Raw genomic sequence first — 23,320 nt, forward strand, 5'->3', positions numbered from 1 at the left:
TGGTCTAGCCTTGAGGCTGTTTATTTGTTTCTTTCTTAGAAATATATCCCATCTATAGCCCACTTACACTTTTTTTCCAAGGAGAGGATCTAACACTTTTCAAAAGCCTTTTCATGGAGATTTTGAGTTTTTCTTCTTTCCTTGGTCAAAATTAATAGATGTGCATCATTTTGATTTGAAGAGAGGTTTGATTTTTGCAAACACTATTTAAGAGATTCTGCTGTTGATATTTTCACATTAATATACATTATTTATCTCTGCAGGGTGGTGAAAATGAGGGAGTTGCACGGGCTTAGGTGGCAGGAAGTGGGATTCTCTGTAATCATCAGCAGCAGGGGACTCCTTTGAGGCTGCATTGTGAGTTTCAGTTAAGATTCCAGCAGAAACAAAATAATTGTGTGTTGAGTAGTGTGCGGCTGGGAACTAATACACGAGTAATCTCTTTCAGTTTTTAATTTCCAGTTCAAAATGTCGCAAGAGCTCAGTAGGGGCAGGGATCAGTTTCCTCTGAGGCCTGAGCCCCTACAGGTGTTTTCAATGCTAGGATTTAGCTCTGGAACACCTAATATAGGAAAATAAAAAAAATTCCCTAAGCAGGAGTAGAGTGCGTTTTTCTAACCATCAAGCAGCCACTTCTTACACATCAGGGAGAAGGGCTTCCACATCAGAGGGTGTGTTTCCAAGCAGATATGCACCCCAGTGGTATCTCTTCTTCTTGAAACAAGTATTGAGTGTAGGGCTTCGCTCTTATTCACATTTCACTTCACTTAAGCCTAGGTCACCTATTCTTAGCAAAGCAATATATGGCCCTGTTTGCTAAAATTCATTTTGAGGAATTAACTAGATTTTCAAGCACCAGTCCTAGACAAAGTAAACAGTTCTATATGTAGTCACTGGAATATTACCAAACTGCAGTTAAATATCTGGCACCATTTCATTTTAGGTTTTATATGGAAACCTCAAAAATAATGTTTTTTTCCTGATGTTTTCATTGCTGCGTGAAAGTTCTTTTTGGGGGGAGCCAGTCTCTGCAAGCCTTAAATTCCCTATTAAAGTACTAGAAGAAAGAAAAATGTGTGATGGAGTAAAATGCAGTGAACAGGCAGGGATACCATTTCAGATTTCAATGAGAGGAAGCAAGATCCAGAAAATTCCAAAACCTATTGGACTCACTTAAAGTGAAACTATAGGGGGAAACTAATGTTTTATTAACTTATTTTGTTTGCTTGTTCTACTTATATCCTACCCTTCCATCCAAGGTTCCCAGGGCAGCAAAAAAAGGGGAAAAAAGAAAAGTCAATTCAAATGCAACACACTGGCACAATTCAAAATCATAAAATCATGATAACCAAATCAACCTTATTCACATAGGACAAATAGTCAATCTTTTCCCCTCAAAAGGATATTTCATTTATAACCAGGGCCCTTCAGCGTGGAAAGCTGCAATTTAGCAAGAGTTATATGAGCTTCAGAGCAATAATCCTATGTGGTCTGAAACACGGAGTGGGAGTTCCACCTATGTGGTGCACTTGGGTTCAGGAACCATAACATGAACATCAATTTACAGGTTATAAACCTGTCCTCTGAAATGTAGCATAGTGACTAAGGCTGCAATCCTGTGAGCACCTACCTGGGAGGAAATCTCAGTGAAGAAAGTAGGAGTTACTTCAGAGAAAAGGTGCAAGAAACTGAGATACAAATCAAGAAATGCCAATTTTTTTATCTTACCTTTGTCATAGGCAAGCCATTCCCTCTTCGTTTCAGAGTCAATCTGTTCATCTATAATATGGGAATAATAATACCTTAAGGTAGATGTAAGGATGACAACACACAACAATATATTTGAACAACTGTAAACACTTAAAAGTGCTTTAGGAATGCTACCCATTCTTGTGGCTAGACTACAGTTACCTGGTATAAAAAGTCACCCTTAGTATTTCTGAAAGTTGAAAACAACTTTCTTTTTAAAGTTACAGCTTTGTAGTCAAAATATAAAATATAAATAGGTGATTTTACAATAGGCGATTCTAAAGAAGTGTGCATGCACACGAAAGCTCATACCAATAACAAACTTAGTTGGTCTCTAAGGTGCTACTGGAAGGAATTTCTTAAATGATTTTACAGTGTTACTTGTAAAAGGGTCAGGCAGACTAACCCACCTTGGGGACAAGTGGCTGAATCTGCTCTGTGTGTGCTACTGCCACTGAAAGCAAATGGCACCCTAGTGCTGGCAACAAGAGTGAATAGCAAAATGAAGGAATGGAGACAGTGGTGGTGAAGAGGCAGAGACTTGGTGGCCTAACTGCAGAGGTTGGGTGGGCCTCTTGTAGCACATACCCCATCTAACAAGGAGTGTCATTTAAGGGCAAAATGTAAAGTAATAGTACTATTTAGACAAAATAAGAAAAATTCCTTCCAGTAGCACCTTAAAGACCAACTAAGTTAGTTCTTGGTATGAGCTTTCGTGTGCATGCACACTTCTTCAGATATTCTTCAGATTTTGTGCATGCACACGAAAGCTCATACCAAGAACTAACTTAGTTGGTCTTTAAGGTGCTACTGGAAGGAATTTTTCTTATTTTGACTATGGCAGACCAACACGGCTACCTATCTACAACTAGTACTATTTAGGACGGCATATTTTCCATGGTCTCTCCACAGCCTCTACTCTTCATAAGGTCAAGATGCCAACTTTGGCCAGCCACCAATCCTAAGCCATCAATTGTGTTATTCTTGTGTTAGACCCACCCCTGGGTGGAAATCAGTCAAATGTCCAAGAAAATCTGGACTTATGGCAGCCCATGTTGGCAGTGCCGGTTTTTCTGTCCAGATTTTTAGTTTGAAATATGGCAACACTACTATAAGCGTTTGTTTTGCTAGTGTTTAAAATATATAGAATTTGTATAATTTGTATAATTCAGAAAGGAAGAATTTGACACAAAAGAATGTATGCTCAAAGGAGGTGAAAACAGAACTTTATGTAATGGGCTTAGTTTGTCAAGATGACTACAGTAAAAACAAGAATCAGAAGATAATACCACATTCCCATATATACCAGAAAAAAGGCATCAGCAGTAGCAAATGAGAAATAAAGGTAAAGGTAAAGGACCCCTGGACGGTTAAGTCCAGTCAAAGGCAACTATGGGGTGTGGCACTCATCTCGTTTCAGGCTGAGGGAGCTGGCGTTTGTCCATAAATAGCTTTCCAGGTCATGTGGCCAGCATGACTAAACCGCTTCTGGCGCAACGGAACACCATGACAAATGCCAGAGTGCACAGAAACAGTGTTTACCTTCCTGCCATTTACCTATTTATCTACTTGCACTGGTGTGCTTTTCTGCTAGGTTGGCAGAAGCTGGGACAGAGCAATGGGAGCTCACCCTGTTGCACGGATTCAAAACGCTGAACTTCTGATCTGCAAGCCCAAGAGGCTCAGTGGTTTAGACCACAGTACCATATTTATATGTGAAATATAATCTACATCTACATTCTATGTAGATGTAGGGGAATTAAATGACATTGGCTATTTAATTGGCATTATTTCTGATTGTTTACAGGAATATTGGATGACACTGCATTGAAGCAAGTGTTATCACACACTTCCAGCACATTTCTCCATAATTGTTTCTTATCACAAAATGTCTGATCTTTTGGGGAAGTGGGTTTGATGCACAAGACCTCCTAATCAATTATAAATGTGAAACCTGAACTCACAGGTATGTGATTGAAACCTTCCTGAAAATAGTGGAGACTGGAAGCACTCTCAGTTTCTAGACATGCTCCTCTTCCCTTATCTTCTTCCTATCTGTCTGAGGATGCAACGTTCCTCACTGCTCCCATCCCAATTAGGCTGAACTATGTATTGCATTTTTTATATGTTTAAAATATGTGTGCTGCACAAAGGACACATGTTGCTGTAGAAGGCCATTGCAGGTATGTGAATTCACAATAAAAGATGTTCTTGCATAGATGTTCTTTGCACCCAAGTTGCAAAGAAACTTGTACTTACATTGCAAGAAAATATGGGTTATCCATGCCGGTGCTAGAGGCTGGCTAAACTGGCCAAATGTCAGGGTGCAGAAGCCGACAGAAATAGGAGCTACTGAGCCAATTGTACCACCATTATACGGTAACTGGGTTTGCCTGACCAAAAAATGTAAAGCAGTGTGCATTTAACTCACACTGTTTTTGCTTACTTGGCAAAATGAGAACACCCTATACCTTCTACCACTGGAGCAGAGATGGAAGATGGTGGTAAAGGCATTATCCCACTTTCCACTGGGCACCCAGGGAATGTCCAGGACACTATGAGACAAGACTTTGAAAACCACACCTTATAGGTCAATATAAATTTAAAAAATTAAATATAAACCCAATATTAAAATAAATATTTAAGAACAAAGCAATCCAAAACGGGCAAGGGAGAGTGAATCTGTGCTGGCAGAGCTGCTGGTGTAATGGAATGGGATGGCTGGCTGGCTGAATAAATTTTGCTGCCTGAGGTAGGTAACCTCTCTTCCAAGTATTCAAAGCAACTGGATGGGTAGTTAAGTTTTACTTCAGCATTGGTGATGAGACAGCACATTTGAGGGCAACAAGTTAATTTAGGGTGTGCACATCTGGCCAGATAGCACACACATTTCTGTTACCTGACACCATACCAAAATGGCTTTCCAAAATGGCTCAGAGAGGGTTTGGAAGACCATACATCCCTCTCTGAGGATGAACACCCACCTTCATCAGCAGAGCAGGAGATCCTCAAAATTCAATGGACCTAAAGGGACCAGAGGATTGTGCCATTAAAAAAGGAAGTAACATTACAATGAAGCAATCAAAACAACATAACAAAGAATAAGAATCTAAAACAATTTGAAAGATTCGAAAATAGCTGGTGTAAAACCTTTAAAAATAGAAGATTAAAAATTACTTAATAACTGTTAAAACAGAAAGGTTTTTTAAACATGCCTCACACCAACAATAAAGGATCCTAGCGGATCGCTACAGGAAGGGTTTCTGATAACTTTAGCTGCACCACTGAAAAGGCCATGTCTTTTGCACATACTCATATGTTGGATCACTTCACGGTAAAGGTGAGCCTCATTGGTGATCTTAATTGATCACCAGGCTGTATTTTATACTAACTGCAGTTTTCAAACTATTTTTCAAAGGCAACTCATTGCAGTTGCCTACCCTGGAAGTAACCCGAGGAGATTCCAGGCTAGCTATTTATGGAACACTCATGCTGATCTTTGCACAAAACTTGCACAGAAGTTATACAACATCTCCTATTTATTGAGCATTCATTCAGATATGTTCCTGCAGAGGTTATATGACATTGCCAGCTAGTGGTTGCTATCCCACACTGCTATCCAGTGGAATTTTCTATCACTTTTCTCATCAGACTTTTTGTGGTTAGAAAAGCGACAGAAGTGTGGGGTCACAACCAAGTTTTGTGTGACCAATGAGGCAGTCTGGAAGTGTCCTTAGGAATGAACAATTACTGTATTACAGATTTGTCTTCTCTAAGAAAAAAATGGAATACTGCAGATAATTCAAGGGAAGAAAGAAAACTTACTAAGACTGAAAGCTCATCTTTTTCATGCTTCCCCCCCATCTTGATGTTTGTCCCCAGTGTCCATGTCCATTTATCTTCTCCTTTATCTGAGATTTCCAGTTTAGAAACAGGAATGTCACTAACCTGTTCTCTGAACAGAGGAGCAGATGAGCAATTGTCCTTTAACTACTGAGAATTGGAAAAGAAGCAATGCCATTTTAGGTATTGGGATATTGTATACTTTAAACACAAATGGAACATGTTTATGAATTATTAAAAGATAGTATGTGCATTTTGAATTAGCTTGGAAGTGAACAGAGAATTAATGGAATTGTTGTTTTTAAAAAATGTCTGCTGCGATCCTGCCTCCTGGTCTCTGTTAACTGTCTTGCAGTTAATGTTTTGTTCAATGGACAGTCCAAAAGCTATAGTTATCTGTTTCAGCATGTATTATATATATCAGGGGTCAGCAACCTTTTTCAGCTGTGGGCCGGTCCACCGTCCCTCAGACCATGTGGTGGGCTGGACTATATTTTGAAGGGAAAAAATGAATGAATTCCTATGCACCACAAATAACCCAGAGATACATTTTAAATAAAAGCGCACATTCTACTCATGTAAAAACAAGCTCATTCTCGGACTGTCCGCGGGCTGGATTGAGAAGGCGACTGGGTCGCATTCGGCCCCCGGGCCTTAGGTTGCCTACCCCTGATATATACAAACTGTAGTAGTAATAATTCATAAACTTGACGTCTATTTAAAACACATCTTGTTTTTCCTTAGCTAATTACATAGGACGGGAACCTTGTTAAGTTGTGGGTGAACATATCAGACAACACAGCAATTCTTCAGACAGCTCTTGTTTATTCACAGGCCAGAACAGAACTGATCTGATGGGTTCAGCCAACCTGCTTATATAGAGCTCAACCACAAAGCAACAGTAACAACTTTCTGTAACTATCCAATCACTGAACGTCACTTTCAATTCCTTATTTGCATATGCGGACCTGAGTGAAAACTATCTAAGTATCCCCCCTGCTGGCCCAGGGTGAGAACTTCAGTAGATAACAAACCTTATTCTTTTTGTGAAAGCAGCACCTAGGAAGGGGAGGTTTGTTTCTTTACTCTCCCGTTTAGACTGGAATGGAGATTGCCCCTTGCCATGGCTAGGAAAAGGTCTCCCGTTGGCACCAGTGGAGTCTCCCTCCATGCCTCCCACCACAAGGTTCAAAGCCCCACAGGTAATCTCCAATTTGATCTTAGTGGAGAACCAAAAAGATAATCCTCTCCATCCCTGTGTTCTGCTTTCCCAGTGAGAACTGGGCTCTCGCACTGTTGGTGTGTTTAGAAAAGCAAGATGTGTAGCTGCCTGCTACCTGTTAAGTGCTCACCTAGTTTGGCCCTCTTTTCCAGATAGCCCTTACATCAGAAGTAAGGCAAGCGGCCTCCAGGAAGAGAGTGGCAACAGTGCTTCCACCTGGGAGTCTTCTTTGGCACCCACTTTATTCTGTGGTACTAAGTGAAGACCTTCCAGTTTTCCCAAGCTATTATATCTTTTCACTTGTAAATCTGCTGAATCTTTCAAAATATTTTAAACTGTTGTTAGTTTATTGGATTAGAAATTGTTTTATGTTGTGCTGTAGTTTTATGTCTGCTGTTTTAGATGTTTTGTATGTATAACATTTTTATTTTTATGTAAGCTGCTCTAGGTATTGAAGGGTAGGGTAAAAATACTGTGAATTAATTAATAAGAATGTTGGACTGTCTCATTTTCCAAAATAACATCAAAGCAGCACGTAAATACAATGTAGTTTCTTTGATTAAATTAAATTAAATTAAATTAAGTTGAGCAGCACCACATTTAACTTGAAATAAATTAAGCTCATTTTCTCCCATTTTTTCCATTTAGTTTTTGGGTCTATACATTAAGGTACAGTTAATTTTAGATGCAAAACTTTGTACGCTGTGCAAATCATGCCTAGATGTCAAAGTAAAGTAACAACCCTAATGAGCAACGTTAAAAAAGGCAGGACCCATTAGTTAAAAGACACATGGAAACAGCCAAAGATGACAAACATGCATAAAATTCAAAACTTGATGGAAAAGAGAACAGGCAACTGAACCACATAAATCAGTGTTTTGAATTTTATTTCTCTGTGGGTATAATTGTACCTTAGTTTCTTATAATGATTTATTGAGGTAAATATTCTGTATGGTTTAACAGCTACAGCTTCAAAGTGTCAGCCACACAGTCTCCCTTATTCATGAGGCAGCTGAGGACTGGGGTTGTGAATTAGCTTCTGTATTCTGGGACTTGGCAAAGTTTGTTTTTTAAGGTTCTTATAAAGGATTCATATTGATGCAGCTATTCAAATGTTAAAAACACTGTGCTGTAATGGATGAAATAGAAAACCTTTACTGTAATTCCTGAGGAAAAAAAGTAAATAAATGGAAATAAACCATGCAGAATTGCCTTCAGCAAAAATAGAGCAGTGCCCTGAAGTTGTTTTTGTATCATGTGTGTGTGCACGCGCATACACACACACACACACACACACACTCATATGGGAAGACAAAAAAGCACACTATCATTTCTTGAAGAGAAGAATAAAACAAAATTAAATTAAATCAGGAGAAAAAACTGGAACAAAGATTTTAAACTGTGACATTTGCTGTTGCTGGATGCCAAGCCACACTTTCTAGTGCTCTCTGATCAGAATAAACCAGGCATTAACTAATAAAAGAGTCATAGTCCATGAAAGTTGTGATGGCATTTTAACAGCTCTTCATCTATTATTTTAAAAAGTCTAATCTGCAAAATACAGTTCCTTTTCTGTTTCTTGTCTAAGGGCAATGATGGCAGAAATCAGATGTGTTCCCATGGTGTGGAAAGCCACCTTGTGGTCCATGCCAAGATATTCAGCAGGAAGCCTTATTATTGCCAAGAAACACGTGTGCCTCGGATACCAAAGATCGACATGTGCTGATGTTTCAACATTCCTGGAGAGAAATCCGACCCCCTCGGTGCCTATACTAGGCTCCCTGGCATGCCAGCACCTCACCCCATCTGTCCAGAGTGGCACTGTGCCTTCTCATGTGGCACTACACCAGTTACAGAGCACAGGTGCCAAATATATGCTTAACTCAAAACCCTGAGAAAATGCAGCAAATGACTTCCCTGCAAGAAAAATGGCATCTCCTGCCAAACTGGATTCATGCTTCATTAGAAAAGGGTGGCAAGGACTTGCCATTGAAAACCTCGCCGAGAAATGACCACTCTTAACATTGTCATCTGGCTTGAGGCCCTTCTGCTTTGGAGTGTAAATCTCACATTGTGAGGTTCACAAGGAGTTCCGCTAGTTGTACTGGATTTTAGAACAGTTACAGCTGAGGGCACCAACAGTGCCTGTGCGTACAGTGCTACTCTTGAGGAATTCCCCTGGTGCCCAAAAAGCACCCAAGGCCTCCCTTCAGCTCACTGTCCTCTTGGTCATGAGGTGGTAATTCCCACCCCACCATCTGCCACAAAGCACTTAAAGGTGAAAGAGGCAGTGGGTGGAGTGTTTCCAAGGGTGAAATGAACACCCGAGTAGATGAACAGAAAGTGGAGTGAATAAAGAGGGCAGGAGCACAAAGGAAGAAATCTGGGAAGCTTGTGGGGAGGAAAACATAGCAGCCAGGTGAGAGAAAGAAAGGTATCCTAGGAGTCATGGGGGGAGGGAGAGAAAGAAAAGGTACACATGCCTGAAAACACATTCAATCCATCTAAACCAGAGTATTCCAAACTGTGTGTTGCGACACATTAGTGTGCCAGCTGCAGTGTATAGGTGTGTCTCGCGAATGCTCCCCACACTTCTCCAGGGGGTGGAAAGGGGTTAGTTTAATCGCCACTTTGCTAGAAAAACTGAAATACTGTGTTGCGAAATGATGCATGTCTAAAAAGTGTGTCACCCAAAGTCTGGAGAGCGCTGATCTAAACAGATCCTCTTGCAATAGTATAATCAAATCACAAGTCAAAATACAGATCACATTGTCTCAATTACCTGAACCTTAAAAAAATAATAGACCCAGTGCTTTCTAGCACTGTCATAACATAAAGACATGGATCCAAGGCATAGATCCTTGTGGACTCTCAAATCTTTTTACAAATTATCATCTCAAAACCACCATCAAATCGTAGGTCACCTCTGTGTCCACAGATCTGTTCTGTGGTTTGTTGGTGGTTTTGTTGTAATTCTGTTGTAATTTTGTGTCAAAATCATGAAAATCCATGAGAATCTGTGGCTTGGATCAATGTTTTTGTGGTGCTGTGCAATCTGCCATTGTATGGTTTAATTTGATAGTGGGGGTGGATCCCATGTAAAATCATACATTTTCAAGAGGATCTGTCAGCTGGATCTGACTTTTATCTAGGCCATTTGGGAAAACAAATGATGTGTGTGTGCACTTTCCCTTTTTCTGTCTGTTGTGGGGATGGGGAGAGACTAGCTTAGGGGAGCGCAGAGAGAAGCAGCTGCATAGGGTGATGCCCATAGCACTCTCCCAAAATTCCCAATGGGCCCCAAAAGGTTGGCAACCCCGAACATATTGCCAACGTTGTCAAAAACAGGTTGACATCATAGAACTGTACACACAGTTTTGTACACACAAAACTGTGTACACTGAGAATAAAATATACAGAAGTGAAGTAATATATGGGTCAGGCTATCAAGGATGCAAAAAAAGTCAATAATTAATTCCCCCCCTCCCCATGATTTATAGGAGGCACAGAACCAGGATTTGACTTATACAGACAATGAGATGGTTCCATCACTGAATGCTGTAGTCATCAACTGTTGAATGTTCACCTGTGAACCAGGGCTTTGAAGACCAACAGTTGGATCCTTGAAGTGATTCCTTTGAAAAGCATTGTGAGACCAAATCATATGGAAGCTTTCTCTGTGATATTTGATCTACAGTGGTACCTCGGTTTAAGAACAGCCCTGTTTACAAACTATTCAGTTTATGAACTCCGCAAAACTGGAAGTAGTTTCCCGGTTTGAGAACTTTACCTCAGTTTAAGAATGGAAGCCGAACAGTGGAAGGGCACCAGCGGCAGGATGCCTCATAAGGGAAATTAAGAATGATTTCGGTTTAAGAACCGACTTCCGGAATGGATTAAGTTCATAAGCTGAGGTACCACTGTATGTTGGTTTGCTCACATGTGCAAGTGATTACTTGATGCTGTAGCCATCAAGTGTTGAACATGCATGTGTGAACCAGCCCAGTGTGGGCATGTAAAGAAAGAAGCAGCAGAAAAAAGAAGCATGAGATGTTCAACCATTTTCATAAGGGCTGTGAACTCCACTTTGCAAAGAGAAATCTTTCCTAACTTTTTTATTCCTGCCATTCCCCAGTACAGTATAAATGAAAGCAAAATAGCAATCCTTTCTTATTTCCTCTGTTAATAAAAAGTAGTTTGGCTAGCACAGAAATCAAGATTTGTGAAAGCAGCAGTCTTCACACTGATGTGTTCAAAACCGTTTTGTAAAAATGGGGGAGCATTTTAAAGAAAGGTTTTTATAATGGTTTCAAAAGTATGAAAGCCATTTCAGAATGAGAATATGTCTATTCTTTATGTTCTTGAGCCTTAAAAGGACCTTTAAATGTTAACAGCCAAGGCAGTTTTCCTCAGACTGGTGCTCTTTATGGTACACACTCTTTTTGTTTCATAATAAAACAAAAGTAAGAACAGGTGGGAACTTTCACATGGTCAGTCTCACTGACTATTACAAGTGATAATAGCAATACAGTAACAATATTTTTTTCTATTCTGCTCTTCCATTGACACGCTCAGTGACTTACAGCAAATAAACAATAATCACAGCACTAAATAATATAAACCAGATAATACAGCAACATAATAAAATCACATTAACATCAGACAGTAAAAAAGCCCACTAAAATAAAAGGCTCCTGTTTATGGAGTAAAACGCTCAAAGAGGGCCCCTCGCAGATCTCAACCGAGAGAGTATTCCAAGGCTATGGCATTACCACAGAAAACCCATTTCTTGTTCATCAGACTATTGTGGGATGGCACTTGGAACAGGGACCCCAAAGCTGATTTTAATGCCAAGGCAGGCTTAAGAGGAAGTAGGCAATAGTCCTTAAAGTCCAATCTAGGATATTTAAACTAGGCCGAAACCAGAACTAGTGTTATCACCTCACGGTGGATGTTCAGCTAAATTCCTATTTGCATCCTCCTCATTTCAGTGGCATTTGCAGTGAAGTGAATCTTTCTTCATTACTGCCACGTCACTAATATGTGTAGCATAACACAATTAAAAAGGTACAATGTATTATTTCAAGCCAGATTTATTTATTTCAGATATTCGAATACCATTCAATATTCAGGAAATCTAAGCATGTGAGTTTTTTAACAAAAGCATGCACAGAATTAGAACAATTAAAATTCATCCTAAAAGCATAAAACTATCTTAATATGCCTGCTGAAATAAGAAGGTCCTTGTTATATAATATCCATTTATCGCTTATATGATTAAACAGAGAGCGGTAGTCTCCAAATTTCTCTGCTCAGGGCTATCCTTCCCATGAAGCAATGTAATCTCCAACAACAAGCAGTTGATAATGGGGTGGGACTGAGGCACCATTTTCCTGCTTTCAATTTCTAACTGAAGGTACCTATTGTTTTAATTGCTACATGCCTTCTTTTTTTTATGATGGCAAACATACACAGGCAATTAATAAAATATCTGTCTGCAACACTGATTTAAAATTTCTGTATGGTTTTTATTATATATGTAATGTGATAAATAAATAAAAGCTTGTGTTTAAAACCATATGGGAAATACCATCCTCTTATAAATCTATTACTATTACTGTTAATTGCTTTGGGAACCGCTATGTTTGAAAAGGAGTACACAAATACTGCAGTCAGTCAGTGAACTCTAGACCAAGGCCACCATTTTGATTTTTCTTTCAGTACAGTAGTGAAAATGTAGGGGCCCATCTCTATTTCTATTTAAAATAGCATAGGAGAAAATTTTGAAATGGCTTTCAATCTCTCAAGTACTCTAGCGAAGGAATATGAGCCAGAGCTTATCAGGGCTCGGCCAACATCTGGAGTACCGAAGTAACAATCAAGAAATGAGTGTGTTTGAGCATATGCGCAGGCTCCTTTCCCTCAACTCCAAATTCCGAGAACAAAAGCTTCTAATAAAATAAACTGCAGAAAATTCTCAAGTTTTTAACATTATTAGATACAGGAAAACTGAAGCAGGCTCTGCTTTAAGGCAGCTTACCTAGACTGAAGGGTGAGCTCTCTCCAGCCTGGATGCAAAAAGGACTTTCCTCAGCTGGAATGCTGGTTACACTCAGGGAAGGTTTATGACAAATGACAGGGGAAGAAGAAGAAGAAGAAGAGTTTGGATTTGATATCCCGCCTTTCACTCCCTTTAAGGAGTCCCAAAGCAGCTAACAATCTCCTTTCCCTTCCTCCCCCACAACAAACACTCTGTGAGGTGAGTGGGGCTGAGAGACTTCAGGAAGTGTGACTGGCCCAAGGTCACCCAGCAGCTGCATGTGGAGGAGCGGGGAAGCGAACCCGGTTTCCCAGATTACGTGACTCTTAACCACTACACCACACTGGCTCACTGGGGAGTAACTGTGCTGCATGTTGGCTCTCTCTGGAGGGGCTGTGCTGGCCCCCTGGTATTGGCAATCTTCTAGGGAGAGCATATTAGCACACCTGTAAGCAAGGGAATGAAGGGAAGGGTTAACTCCTCTTTTCACAGCTGCAGTTAGTAAGTTTTATATGCAGTCTGGTTGGTTCTAGAACAATAGGATTCAGAATGCAGCAGTATGATTGGTCCGCAGGAGCCACCCAATCCAGCTCCAGATGGAAGTGAATCCACAACCTGATTGGCTTATAGGAGAATCCCGGAATTAGCCAATCACGTGCAGCCCATTGTGTAAATAATGTACATAAAGCAGATATTGTGGGGGAACTTCCATTCCTCCTCACCACTATGAGCTGAATAAAGAGCATGAAATATAACACACAGCATCCCACAGAAGTTATTGTTCAGGAATCTCCCACAACATGTCTAGTCTTGCCCTTAGGCAAGGCCAATTCACACTTTACACCAGCATTTACACACTAGTGTTCTTTCCTGCATAATTTGGCATCTTTGACATCACCATTGAGAGTGATAGGAAGATGCAAAGCACAGTTGACAAAAATTAAGGACCTGAGACCAATCACAGTTCCTTGGTGCAGGCCTACTGAAAGGTCCCCAAGACATTTTGTTGCCTGAGGTGTAGGACAAGATGTGACCACTCCCTAATTCCAAGTACTGTACAGAAACTAACCATACTGGCAGCTGAATTTTAAGCAGTGGCAATGGAGTACTCTACCACACCTGAAATCACACACACGTCTATTCTCTTTTTGCTGCTTCCCATGCTCAGCATGTCACCTGAGGCAGCTGCCTCACTTTCATGGTAGGGCGGGCCATGTACATATTTTTAGAGAAAACATGTCTCTTCCAAAATTTACATATTCATCACACATGTGCAGGAATGGACACTTGGGTATTATTTTATTCATCAGGTATGGGACAAGTGTTGTGGCACAAAGTGGTGTGTGTGTGTGTTCACACACAAAAATAATAATAAAATAAGCTGCCCCCCCAAAAAAAAATAAGCTGCCCCACAATGGACTTGCAGAGCAACTCCATTTCCACCAGCTTATTTTGGATTTGGGGATTTGGGCCCCAGCTTTGCTGCAATGTCCACTCATATATGGGCAGAGTCTGACATACACAAACAAATGCTCAGAAATTATAAGCCATAACCAAAGTGTCACAGCATATGCACCATATTTGTTTAAGCTCAAGGCTATAGAGAGTCATCACTCTAGAGGTACTCTGGCTTGAAAATAAATCTAAAATGTAACAATCCACATTCTGTTGCATTTTGAGTTAAAATGCTTTCCTACTGCGATTGACAGAATTGATATGATTGCTTGGTAATAACTACAATTCCGTAAGCTACACTGATGGTATGCCATTACTGCCTGAGCTACAGCGGAAAAAATTGAGACTTTTTATCTGCTCCAACAATGTATATAAACTTTCTCCTTCCTTCAGTGTTCACTCAGATGGGACAGCGTGAGAAACCTGTGGCATGTTGCTGCACATCTCTGACCTTTGGCCATGCTGGCTGGGGCTGATGGAGGGCTACGGGTTCCATACCAATTATTGAAAGTGATATTAAGTCTGACTACTTGATTTCTTTTTCAAAGACAGCTCTGAGAAAGATAAGAGTTTACAAAGTGAATTTCTGAATCGTTTTAGTGGCTTAATTGTAGCCTGTTTGATTTTACTGTTGTTAGCCGCTCTGAGCCCGGCTTCGGCTGGGGAGGGTGGGATATAAATAAAATGTTATTATTATTTATTATTTACTTGCTGCTTTTGTTTTATCTGCTAGTTCTTTTCCTGTTTTCAGAATGTTACTATATTTCTAACTTTTCTTGTTATTTTCACTGTATTTGTACCCTCCCCTAATTTTATTAGTCACCTTGAACTTTTTGGAAAAGGCGGAATACTGTACAGTATTAATACTTTAAATAAGAAGCAAGTCCTTCCCACTTCCCAGCAGCAAGCCGCACCTCCTGGGCCATGCTGTATTCTGGTCCTGGGCTCACCCCAGAACCTTTTACAGCTATTATTTCAGCAACAGGCAGTCCTTATTACTTTTGCACAAAATTGAGACTGGACCACACAAAAATCAATCCATGCCGTTTCAAAATATGCCACGGAAATTAACGGGATTTACTGCCACATCAAGCGTTTAGGACTGATTTTGAGATAATGTTCCGTGGAAGCCTCTGCATGTTTACTCAAAAGTAACCCCCACTGTGTTCAATGGCGCTTACTAACAAAGGTAAATGTGCACAGGACTGCTGCCTTATATTTTCTCAATAGGGAATCCTAGCCTAACCCATAAAATTTGTGGCAGAGGAAAATGTTATCAGTTGAATCCGTGTTCAGTAAACTACCCTTTTTTTTGATGGGGAGGGAGAGAGAAGGAGAGCAAAATGCAAAAGGAAACATCCTTAACACCGGAGGAAGCATGAATGAGGGGGGGAAACACAGAATCTACAGGCGCGACCAACCACCAATCAAATTGTTTCCTTTCCCCGCCCATCTCGCCGACAGCCAATCATCAGCGAGGGGAGGAGCGAGCGAGCGAGAAAGAGAGAGACGGAGAAAGCGCGCAGCTATGTCGCAGAGGCTTGTGGGATTTGGAGTTCCTCCCTTTCCAAGAGTTCCCATAGCATAGCAGCAAGTGGTTAGCAGGATAAAAACTACAACTCCCAAGAAGGGAAAGGTTGAGAGGGAAAGGGGGGGGGAGACAGACGGGGAGGGAGAAAGAAAGACCCGCCGCCTGACCTAAGCGGGAGTTCTTTCTCTGCCTCGCGCGCTTGCGCCGTGGGAAGCCCTGCGAGGAGGCGGAGGCGGAGGAATAGGAAGCCGCGATTGGGGCCGCCGAAGCTCGGGCTGCGAGCGAGCAGGGCCGGGAAGTGGCCCTCGGGGCGGGCTGCTGATCGGGGCGGCTGCAAGATGAGCGCCGCCAGGGAGTCCCAGCCTGAGCGCGGCCACGGAGTGAAGCGAGCGGCCTCCCCCGATGTGAATAAGGGCGGCTGGGGGAGGAAGCGGGGTTGGGAAGCGGGGGGAGGGGAGGCGGCGAGGGGGGGGGAGGGGGAAGGGGCTTCTTCCTGTCCCGCCGCTCATCTGCGGGGCCCTTGCTCGCTCCTTGCCTCGAAGAGAGTTGCAAAGTGGGCCGGGAGGTCAGGGTCTTTTCGTTCAGCTGTGGCCCCTTTCGCCGCGCATTTTGCCACGCGGCGACGTCTCCTGTGCCCCAAGTGCGGGGAAGTTCTCCTCGCGGCTTGGCAGAGAGAAGGGACACTGTGACTGGCCTGCTCGGTGGCCCTTGTTCCCGCAAGCCCCGTCCCCCCTTTCTCCATGTTGGGATTGTACATATTGTGGTCCCCCGCCTTAGTTTTTGGGGAAAGGCATGTCCTAAGCAACCCCCAGGCGAAAGGCGCGCTTTAATAGAAGTTTAGGCCCTGGTTTGGGCATGCAGAAAAGCTGTAACACGTGTAGCAGCCTCGTCTGGAGGGGGGGAGGAGGCGTGCTTCGGGCCTGTGTGTGTTATTCACGTGTGAATATTTAACCAGATATTTAATGTCAAGCGATCTAGGGGAAATAGCTGGAGAACTTTATTGCACACAAAGGTGTGCCAACCGTACTTTTTAAAGGGCACCTGTAAGATCAAAGCGACCCTAAGGTCCCTTGGTTTGTTCTCTGTGTTTGTGTACATCAGTTGTGGATCCTGTCCCAGCTACTGCTCAGAAGTGTGTAGAGCAACCAAAATAAAGTAAAATGTGTACCTGACCACTAAGAATGATGTTAGGTAGGAAATGGAGGAATGATTGGAATGCTAACCTTCCATCCACATAAACATGGCCAAGGTGTGGTGGTGAAATGAGACCTAACTAAATCATCTGTGAAACAACTTTGAATGTCCCTGATTGAGTTAGCAAGGTTCCATGGGGAGAACAAAATACAACATTGTATGCTCACAAATGCTATAAAACATTACCTATATAACATAAACCTGTGTAAACGGAAAGTTCCCAAATGCCTAAAAGAGAGTTGAAAGCAAGGACAATGCTTTATATTATAATCATCCAAGCCACTTGTGTGGGAAGTGATGGGAGTACAAAAAAGTCTTGATATCTAAAGCCTACAGGGAGTTAAATAGCTTAATAAAATTCACAACAAATGTATCTGCAGTCATGAAAGGGGACATGGGATTTATTGGGATACCACCTGCAAGGCACTTCTATTAGCCAAATAGCTGCCTTTATTTCTGAGTTCATCATGGAGGACTTGATTAATGATAGGATAAAAGCAGGACAGTCAAATTCAATGCAACATAATATATATATTACCGATTATTACTTTTGTAGACCCTCTCAAAAAGCTTGCATCCCCAGGCTTGGAATGTCTTTTGGAGGACTGCCACAATTGTTACCCTTTTCAACTGTGTTTCAGCAGCTTCACAGTGGATATGACACCAGCAGCTTTCATATTTTGGCCATGGTTTAAACGCAGCTATAAATTTTCCACTTCCCTTGAAAGGAGCTGGTCATTTCCACAGCCTCCACAACCTGCTTCTAGGACTGTAGTTTGCTACTAGCTATTAATAGGTGCCTTCAAAAAGCTGTTGCCATGTGGGTAGTAGCTTTGCTGATTGGGGTTAAACGATCCCCATTAACAGTGTGTGACTCTGAACTTGAATGATCATGGCTGTACCCTTAAAACAAAAGCTGTTCAGAATATATGATAAAGTAATTGAAAATGTATGCATGCAATCGACTTATCTTTCTTTTTAACGTGACCACAGGCCACCTTCTGTCTTGCAGCTTGGATCTAGCAGCTGGGAGGCAGCAGACCTGGGTAATGAAGAAAGAAAGCAAAAGTTCTTGAGACTTATGGGTGCTGCAAAGGTGAGGCTTTATCTTCCATCTTAGCAGTTCATTGAACCACAGAGGAAACTTGTATAGAAGAACCTTCTAAACTTATTCTTTCACTGATCATGCTTGGTTTACTTCACTGATTTTGATAAGCATACAAGGGGTGGCAATCCGTTCATCTTGATGTTATTGTAAGGCATGCATTATCTACGGCTGCTCTCTGAAAGGAAAAAAATAGTAGAGCTGTGGCACTCTCATGTATTGGGAATAATGCTGTTGAATTTTATTATTGTTTAAACAAGCAAGTTACTATGTTTCAGTGAGCATAGGGGAACAAATATTTTGCTAGTATGATTGTTAACTGATACTCTGAAGGATGAACAGAATAAATCTTAATGCAGCAGCCAGTCAAGGTTACAGCTTAATAGTTTTTCAAGTAAGATGCTTGAGACAATATGGAGAGAGTGTAGAGCTCATTATGTTATTAGGTCACTGGGCTCTGTGGAGGTAGGCTGATGCAGCAGTTTCACAGCAAACGTCCAAGTGCTTCATAGAAGATAGAATGGAAGCTAATGTCATCAAGAAGAAAAATGTGTTTTATGATACTTCTCATATAGTATGAAACTGGTTTTATGTTGGACTTCCATATTTGAATCTCTGATTATTTTTATTTTTGCTTTTATTCTTTATTTCCACCATAATTACTTTCAGCATCTGGTTGTTTCATTTTATCAGTTCGGACATATGAAATGTGCATGCTAGAACATTGATATTAAACAAACAAAAAGCTGATTTTAAAAATATGACGAAGTTAATGCTGGGCATTAACAGAATGTAACTCTCTGAAAGCTGGCACAATAATTTTATGATACTTACAAATAATGTCTATGGCAAGGTGACCCGTGGAGCATGAAAACTTACAAAGTGCTGCAGAACTCATTGTTGTGATTTGCTTCAAGAGACAGCAGTTGTTCTCAAATAATAGCTTTTATTTTCTTTTAGAAAGAGCATACTGGCCGCCTTGTTATTGGAGACCACAGATCAACTTCTCATTTTAGAACAGGTCAGTCTAAATTAAGTGGAAGTAAGTTTATGTATCTTTTAATGAAGTGTGGCTGTTTTTCAGGAAGTCCCCCCCTTTTTTTTTTTGGCTGAATAGCAGCTTTCTCAAGGCTACCCAGTAAGCTTCATAAAGCAAGGATTTGAACTCAAAACCATCTCTCAGGCCACTAAAACCACACTGGCTCTGTGGCAAGCTGAATGAGAGCAGGAGCACCCCACAATGTGTGACCCATTGGCCTAAGGCATACATTGTCTCTTACTTACTGGACACAGGCATGCCATGAACAAATCATGCTTTACCAACACATGTCTGGAGCTCCTGCTTCTGGATAATGTTTTTGTCTTGCCATCAAATAAGCTTCATGGATTAAATTAATTAGCTGTGCTGTTTTGGCTCACTTGAGATTTCATTAGTAATTTTCAGTCGGGATTACGCATCTTCTGCCATTGGTGGGAGCAACGTTTTCCCTGGGACAATTGCTTTCAAGGCTTTTGAAGCTGTTCTGTCCCTTTGTTTTAGCACATGTCTACAATGAAGCACTAGCAAGGCATGGTGATTTGCATGAAGTATTCTGACTCTAAAAGGCCTTACGCTCCTGCTTTTGTGTTGTAATTAGATGTTTGTTTGTTAGTTTGACTGGATGGTAACCAACGTGTATGAACATATAGGGGAAGAAGACAAGAAGATGAATGATGAGCTAGAAACTCAGTTCCAGCAAAGCATGGATAGCACCATGTCAGGAAGGAACCGGCGGCATTGTGGACTCGGCTTCAGTGAGGTAATCATTTTAACTTGAAATAGTGATTCAAGAAGTTGTGTTTCTTTAGAAGCCAAACACTTCCTACAGACAACACAACAGAAGCACACTTTTGTACAGTGGATGCTGCTTAAGTATGCCAAACTGTCACATACACAAGCCTATCCATTCCTTAGGCCACTGTCTGCTGAACTCAGGCCACACTTTACAACTGCTGTATTTTTGCCAATGGGTCAGTGTAGTCAGCTGCTGCAGTCTGTAAACTTTGCCCACTGGAATTGTAGGAGTTCTTGGAGGTCCAGAGGGCTGGAGGTTTTCCCACATTTACGACGAGGCATTATAATTTAGCATCACCACAGCATTCCCTGCTTCTGCCTTGAATTCATAAGAAGATACAGCTTAGAGCAGGGATGGCTAACTCAAATCAAGCCCACAAAACTACTTTATTTGACCTTTGGAGCTGTGCCAAATTCTTACCTTCTTGTGGTAAAAGGTTTTGCCCAAAGTTTTACTTGCAAGGCAGGAGGGAATGGTTTTCAACATTTTGCCACACTTTCTTTGGGTTTTGTTTGTAATGCCTTCGCCATGCCAAAATGCACATTTCCCCCTTTGCTCTGGCGCTCTTGCCTATTCCATAACTTCATCGTGAAGCTTGATTGATCACTATTTAGTTCGGTTGCGCAACAAAGCATTCTGTGTTAAGTCTGGTGGCTTCCAAAATGCAGAAGTTGGCCATCCCTAGCTTAGAGCAAATGCCGGATTTTGCATGGCTAGGGGCTTATCTCTGGTGAAACGAGGCTGTAACCCTTTACCTGCTTACATGGGATTCTGAGTGCATGTATATTGCGCGGCAGCGTACTTCAGAATTTCGCTATATGAAGGGGCCTCAACATGGCTGCTTTGTTTCCTTAATGATACATCCATCATTTTATTTGTATGCTGCCTTTCCATAGTTTGAACCCTGCTCAAGGCGGCTTACAACATGAATAGAAATGCTGTTCAGCAGCCTCAGCTTTTGTGGCCCACGCCTCCCAGGCCAGGTGGGAAAGGCCTGTAAGGTATTCCAGGACTCGGCCAAGATGCAAAGCTCATTAAGATGCTTTTACATGGGTTTTGTACATGGGCTTTGTTATGTTGAAACATCAATTTTTCAGTATGACTTTTTAAAAAAGGGACGGGAGGTTTTTGCATTTTCTGTAATCTGAATTTTTCTTTTAGTTTGAAGAAGACAAGGGAGATCCAGAGGATTCAAGAGACTCTCTGGAGCCAGAAAGCTCAGAGGACTCGGAAAGTGATTCTGAGTCTGAGCCAGAAGAGGCTGCAGAAGAGGCTGCGGAATCTACTGAAAAGCACAGCGATGCTGAAGATCCTCAAGCTAAGAAAAATTCAAAAAGCAACTATAAAATGATGTTTGTTAAATCCAGTGGTACATAACTACAGATCAAATCTGCCTTTAAGCAAAGTAAGCCTTATGGTTACAGTGCAAAGTATTGGACTGCTCACAGCACAGACCTTTCTATTATGGTTTGAATAAGGCCCTTTTAGAGAGAGAATAGTGTTTGCTTTTCCATCGCCATGAAACTATTTTTATCAGCATGACTGTATCCATTTTGTTTTGTAAAGTATGAAAATAAAATTGGGCTGGTTGTGGGGAGGGTGCAAGTTAGTTCTCGATCCCCTTTTACATTATTCTTCTGTCCCCCTTCCTATTCCATGATGGCTATCAAACCTTTCTTAAGCTTGTTAAAATGATTTATCGAAATGATACTTGATGTCTTTAAGTGTGGTTTATTTTTTAAAGCAGCACAGTTTGGGTTTTGAATATAATTATTAAAAAGTGAGAATTGGAGCTCCTTTCTCTTGCTGGCATCCCAAAAGGGAACAGCATTTTAGGATGTGCCCAGCCCTGGCTTTTACTGTGGTGGACTTCTAATATCAGAGCTGTGCATGTGTGTGAAAGATATGCATGTATGAGAGAGAAACTGATTAGCCAAAGGAAGTTTGGATAAGGAATTAACAGACAAAATGTTCAGTGAGGGGAGTAACCTTATCACACACATTTGTAAGTTAACTGTGTTGTATCTGTGTATACGTTATTGATCTTTAAAGTTTCACTGGCAGAAACCCTGAAAAGGTTAAGGAGACTTTAACAGAGTGGGTTGAAAGGAGAGTAGGTACCTGAATGTGAAAAGTTTCAGTACTCCAGTACAAACAACCTGCCTCAATTTTCTCTTAAGTACATTAACTAAGAACTATGTTCTCAGTGGTACCTCGGGTTAAGTACTTAATTCATTCCGGAGGTCCGTTCTTAACCTGAAACTGTTCTTAACCTGAAGCACTACTTTAGCTAAGGGGGCCTCCCGCTGCTGCCGCGCCACACTATTTTTGTTCTCATCCTGAGGTAAAGTTCTTAACCCGAGGTACTATTGCTGGGTTAGCAGAGTCTGTAACCTGAAGCGTATGTAACCCGAGGTACCACTGTATCTAAATTATGCATTTTAATTAGTAGTACATTGGAATCATTTTTGCTTGGTTTCAGTGTGAAACCATTTTCCCTCAGAACTTGATACTGTTTTGGTCTTTTACCTACATTATATTGATTTTGCATAACCATTCCAGCTAGAGCCTGCGAAGAGAGTTTGATGTTGTTGCTGCGGTTCTTCCAAATGAGTTATACCCATCCAGTGTTTTACAGAAAGTACAGTGGATGCTCAGGTTGCGAACGTGATCCGTGCGGGAGGCATGTTCGCAACCCACAGCGGCACGTCTGCGCACATGCAGGTTGTGATTCGGCACTTCTTTGTACGCGCAAAGTGCGATTTAGCGCTTCGGCACATGCGCGACTGCCGAAACCCAGAAGTAACCCATTCCGCTACTTCCGGGTTGCAGCGGGTCCGTAACCCAAAAAAACGCAACCTGAAGCGTCTGTAACCCGAGGTGTGACTGTACTGTCGGTAAAGTGATAGAACTAAAAGGGCTGTTTGTTGAAGGAGCTGTTCACATCAAGGATTAAAGTGGCTATAGTCTGAAAAACTACAGTTGAAGCACCTGACATAAAATGAGAACTGATTATTCACGGTTAGTGCTGCTTATCTAATTCACCCTCTGTTCTGGATGCCTTTCTCCATTTTCAGGATGAATAAAGAATGGCTTTCAAGCCTTCAAACAACAATAGTAGGGAAAGAAATGTCTCTCCCTGCCCCTCAACAATCAGAAAAAACAAACTATCCCTAACTTCAAATAGCACTCATGATGCTATTTTAGTGTTTTTCACTCCTTTCACTCTCTGAATTTTATTCATATTTAAATAGTAAAAAAAATAGAAATAAATCAAGCAACCAAAGATACAAATTATGATTGAGAGTTCTCATTTTATGAATGAATGGTTAAAAATTTCAAGCTA

General features: G+C 41.3%; 2 protein-coding genes across 4 annotated transcripts in view; one reads left to right on the forward strand and one right to left on the reverse strand.

Annotated features, from left to right (window-relative positions):
• SOX6 (SRY-box transcription factor 6) overlaps positions 1-4,773 on the reverse strand; it is a 460,580-nt gene extending 455,807 nt beyond the window's left edge. The window contains exons 1-2 of one of the 2 annotated variants that reach the window (XM_082193371.1): positions 4,734-4,773; positions 1,729-1,779 (exon numbers count right to left, since the gene is read on the reverse strand). The gene's annotated coding sequence lies outside the window, so the exon portion shown is untranslated. Of the gene's footprint in view, positions 1-1,728; positions 1,780-4,733 lie in introns of those variants that run through there. The other variant, XM_082193374.1, reaches the window with a different exon arrangement.
• An 11,246-nt stretch (positions 4,774-16,019) lies between these two features.
• LOC309516588 (small acidic protein) lies at positions 16,020-21,684 on the forward strand. Of its 2 annotated transcripts, none has more exons than XM_082195350.1 (5): positions 16,020-16,244; positions 18,028-18,130; positions 19,100-19,160; positions 19,829-19,938; positions 21,136-21,684. In XM_082195350.1, coding segments are annotated over exons 1-5 (492 nt in total). In that variant the 5' UTR covers positions 16,020-16,242; the 3' UTR covers positions 21,352-21,684. The 2 variants fall into 2 exon arrangements, with proteins under 2 accessions (XP_082051476.1, XP_082051475.1); XM_082195349.1 differs by having other exon boundaries at positions 16,022-16,244; positions 18,047-18,130.
• The last annotated feature ends 1,636 nt before the right edge of the window (positions 21,685-23,320 follow it).

Source organism: Podarcis vaucheri (assembly GCF_965113315.1).
Source record: "Podarcis vaucheri genome assembly, chromosome: 1".
In the NCBI taxonomy this organism is placed as follows: domain Eukaryota; kingdom Metazoa; phylum Chordata; class Lepidosauria; order Squamata; family Lacertidae; genus Podarcis; species Podarcis vaucheri.

Bases quoted from the DNA above. Each gene is read 5' to 3' on its own strand.
- LOC309516588 (XM_082195349.1), top strand. From the start codon at position 16,179: ATGAGCGCCGCCAGGGAGTCCCAGCCTGAGCGCGGCCACGGAGTGAAG. The intron at 18,131-19,099 runs GTGAGGCTTTAT...ATTTTCTTTTAG, and splicing joins GACTTATGGGTGCTGCAAAG to AAAGAGCATACTGGCCGCCT. The intron at 19,161-19,828 runs GTCAGTCTAAAT...ATGAACATATAG, and splicing joins AACTTCTCATTTTAGAACAG to GGGAAGAAGACAAGAAGATG.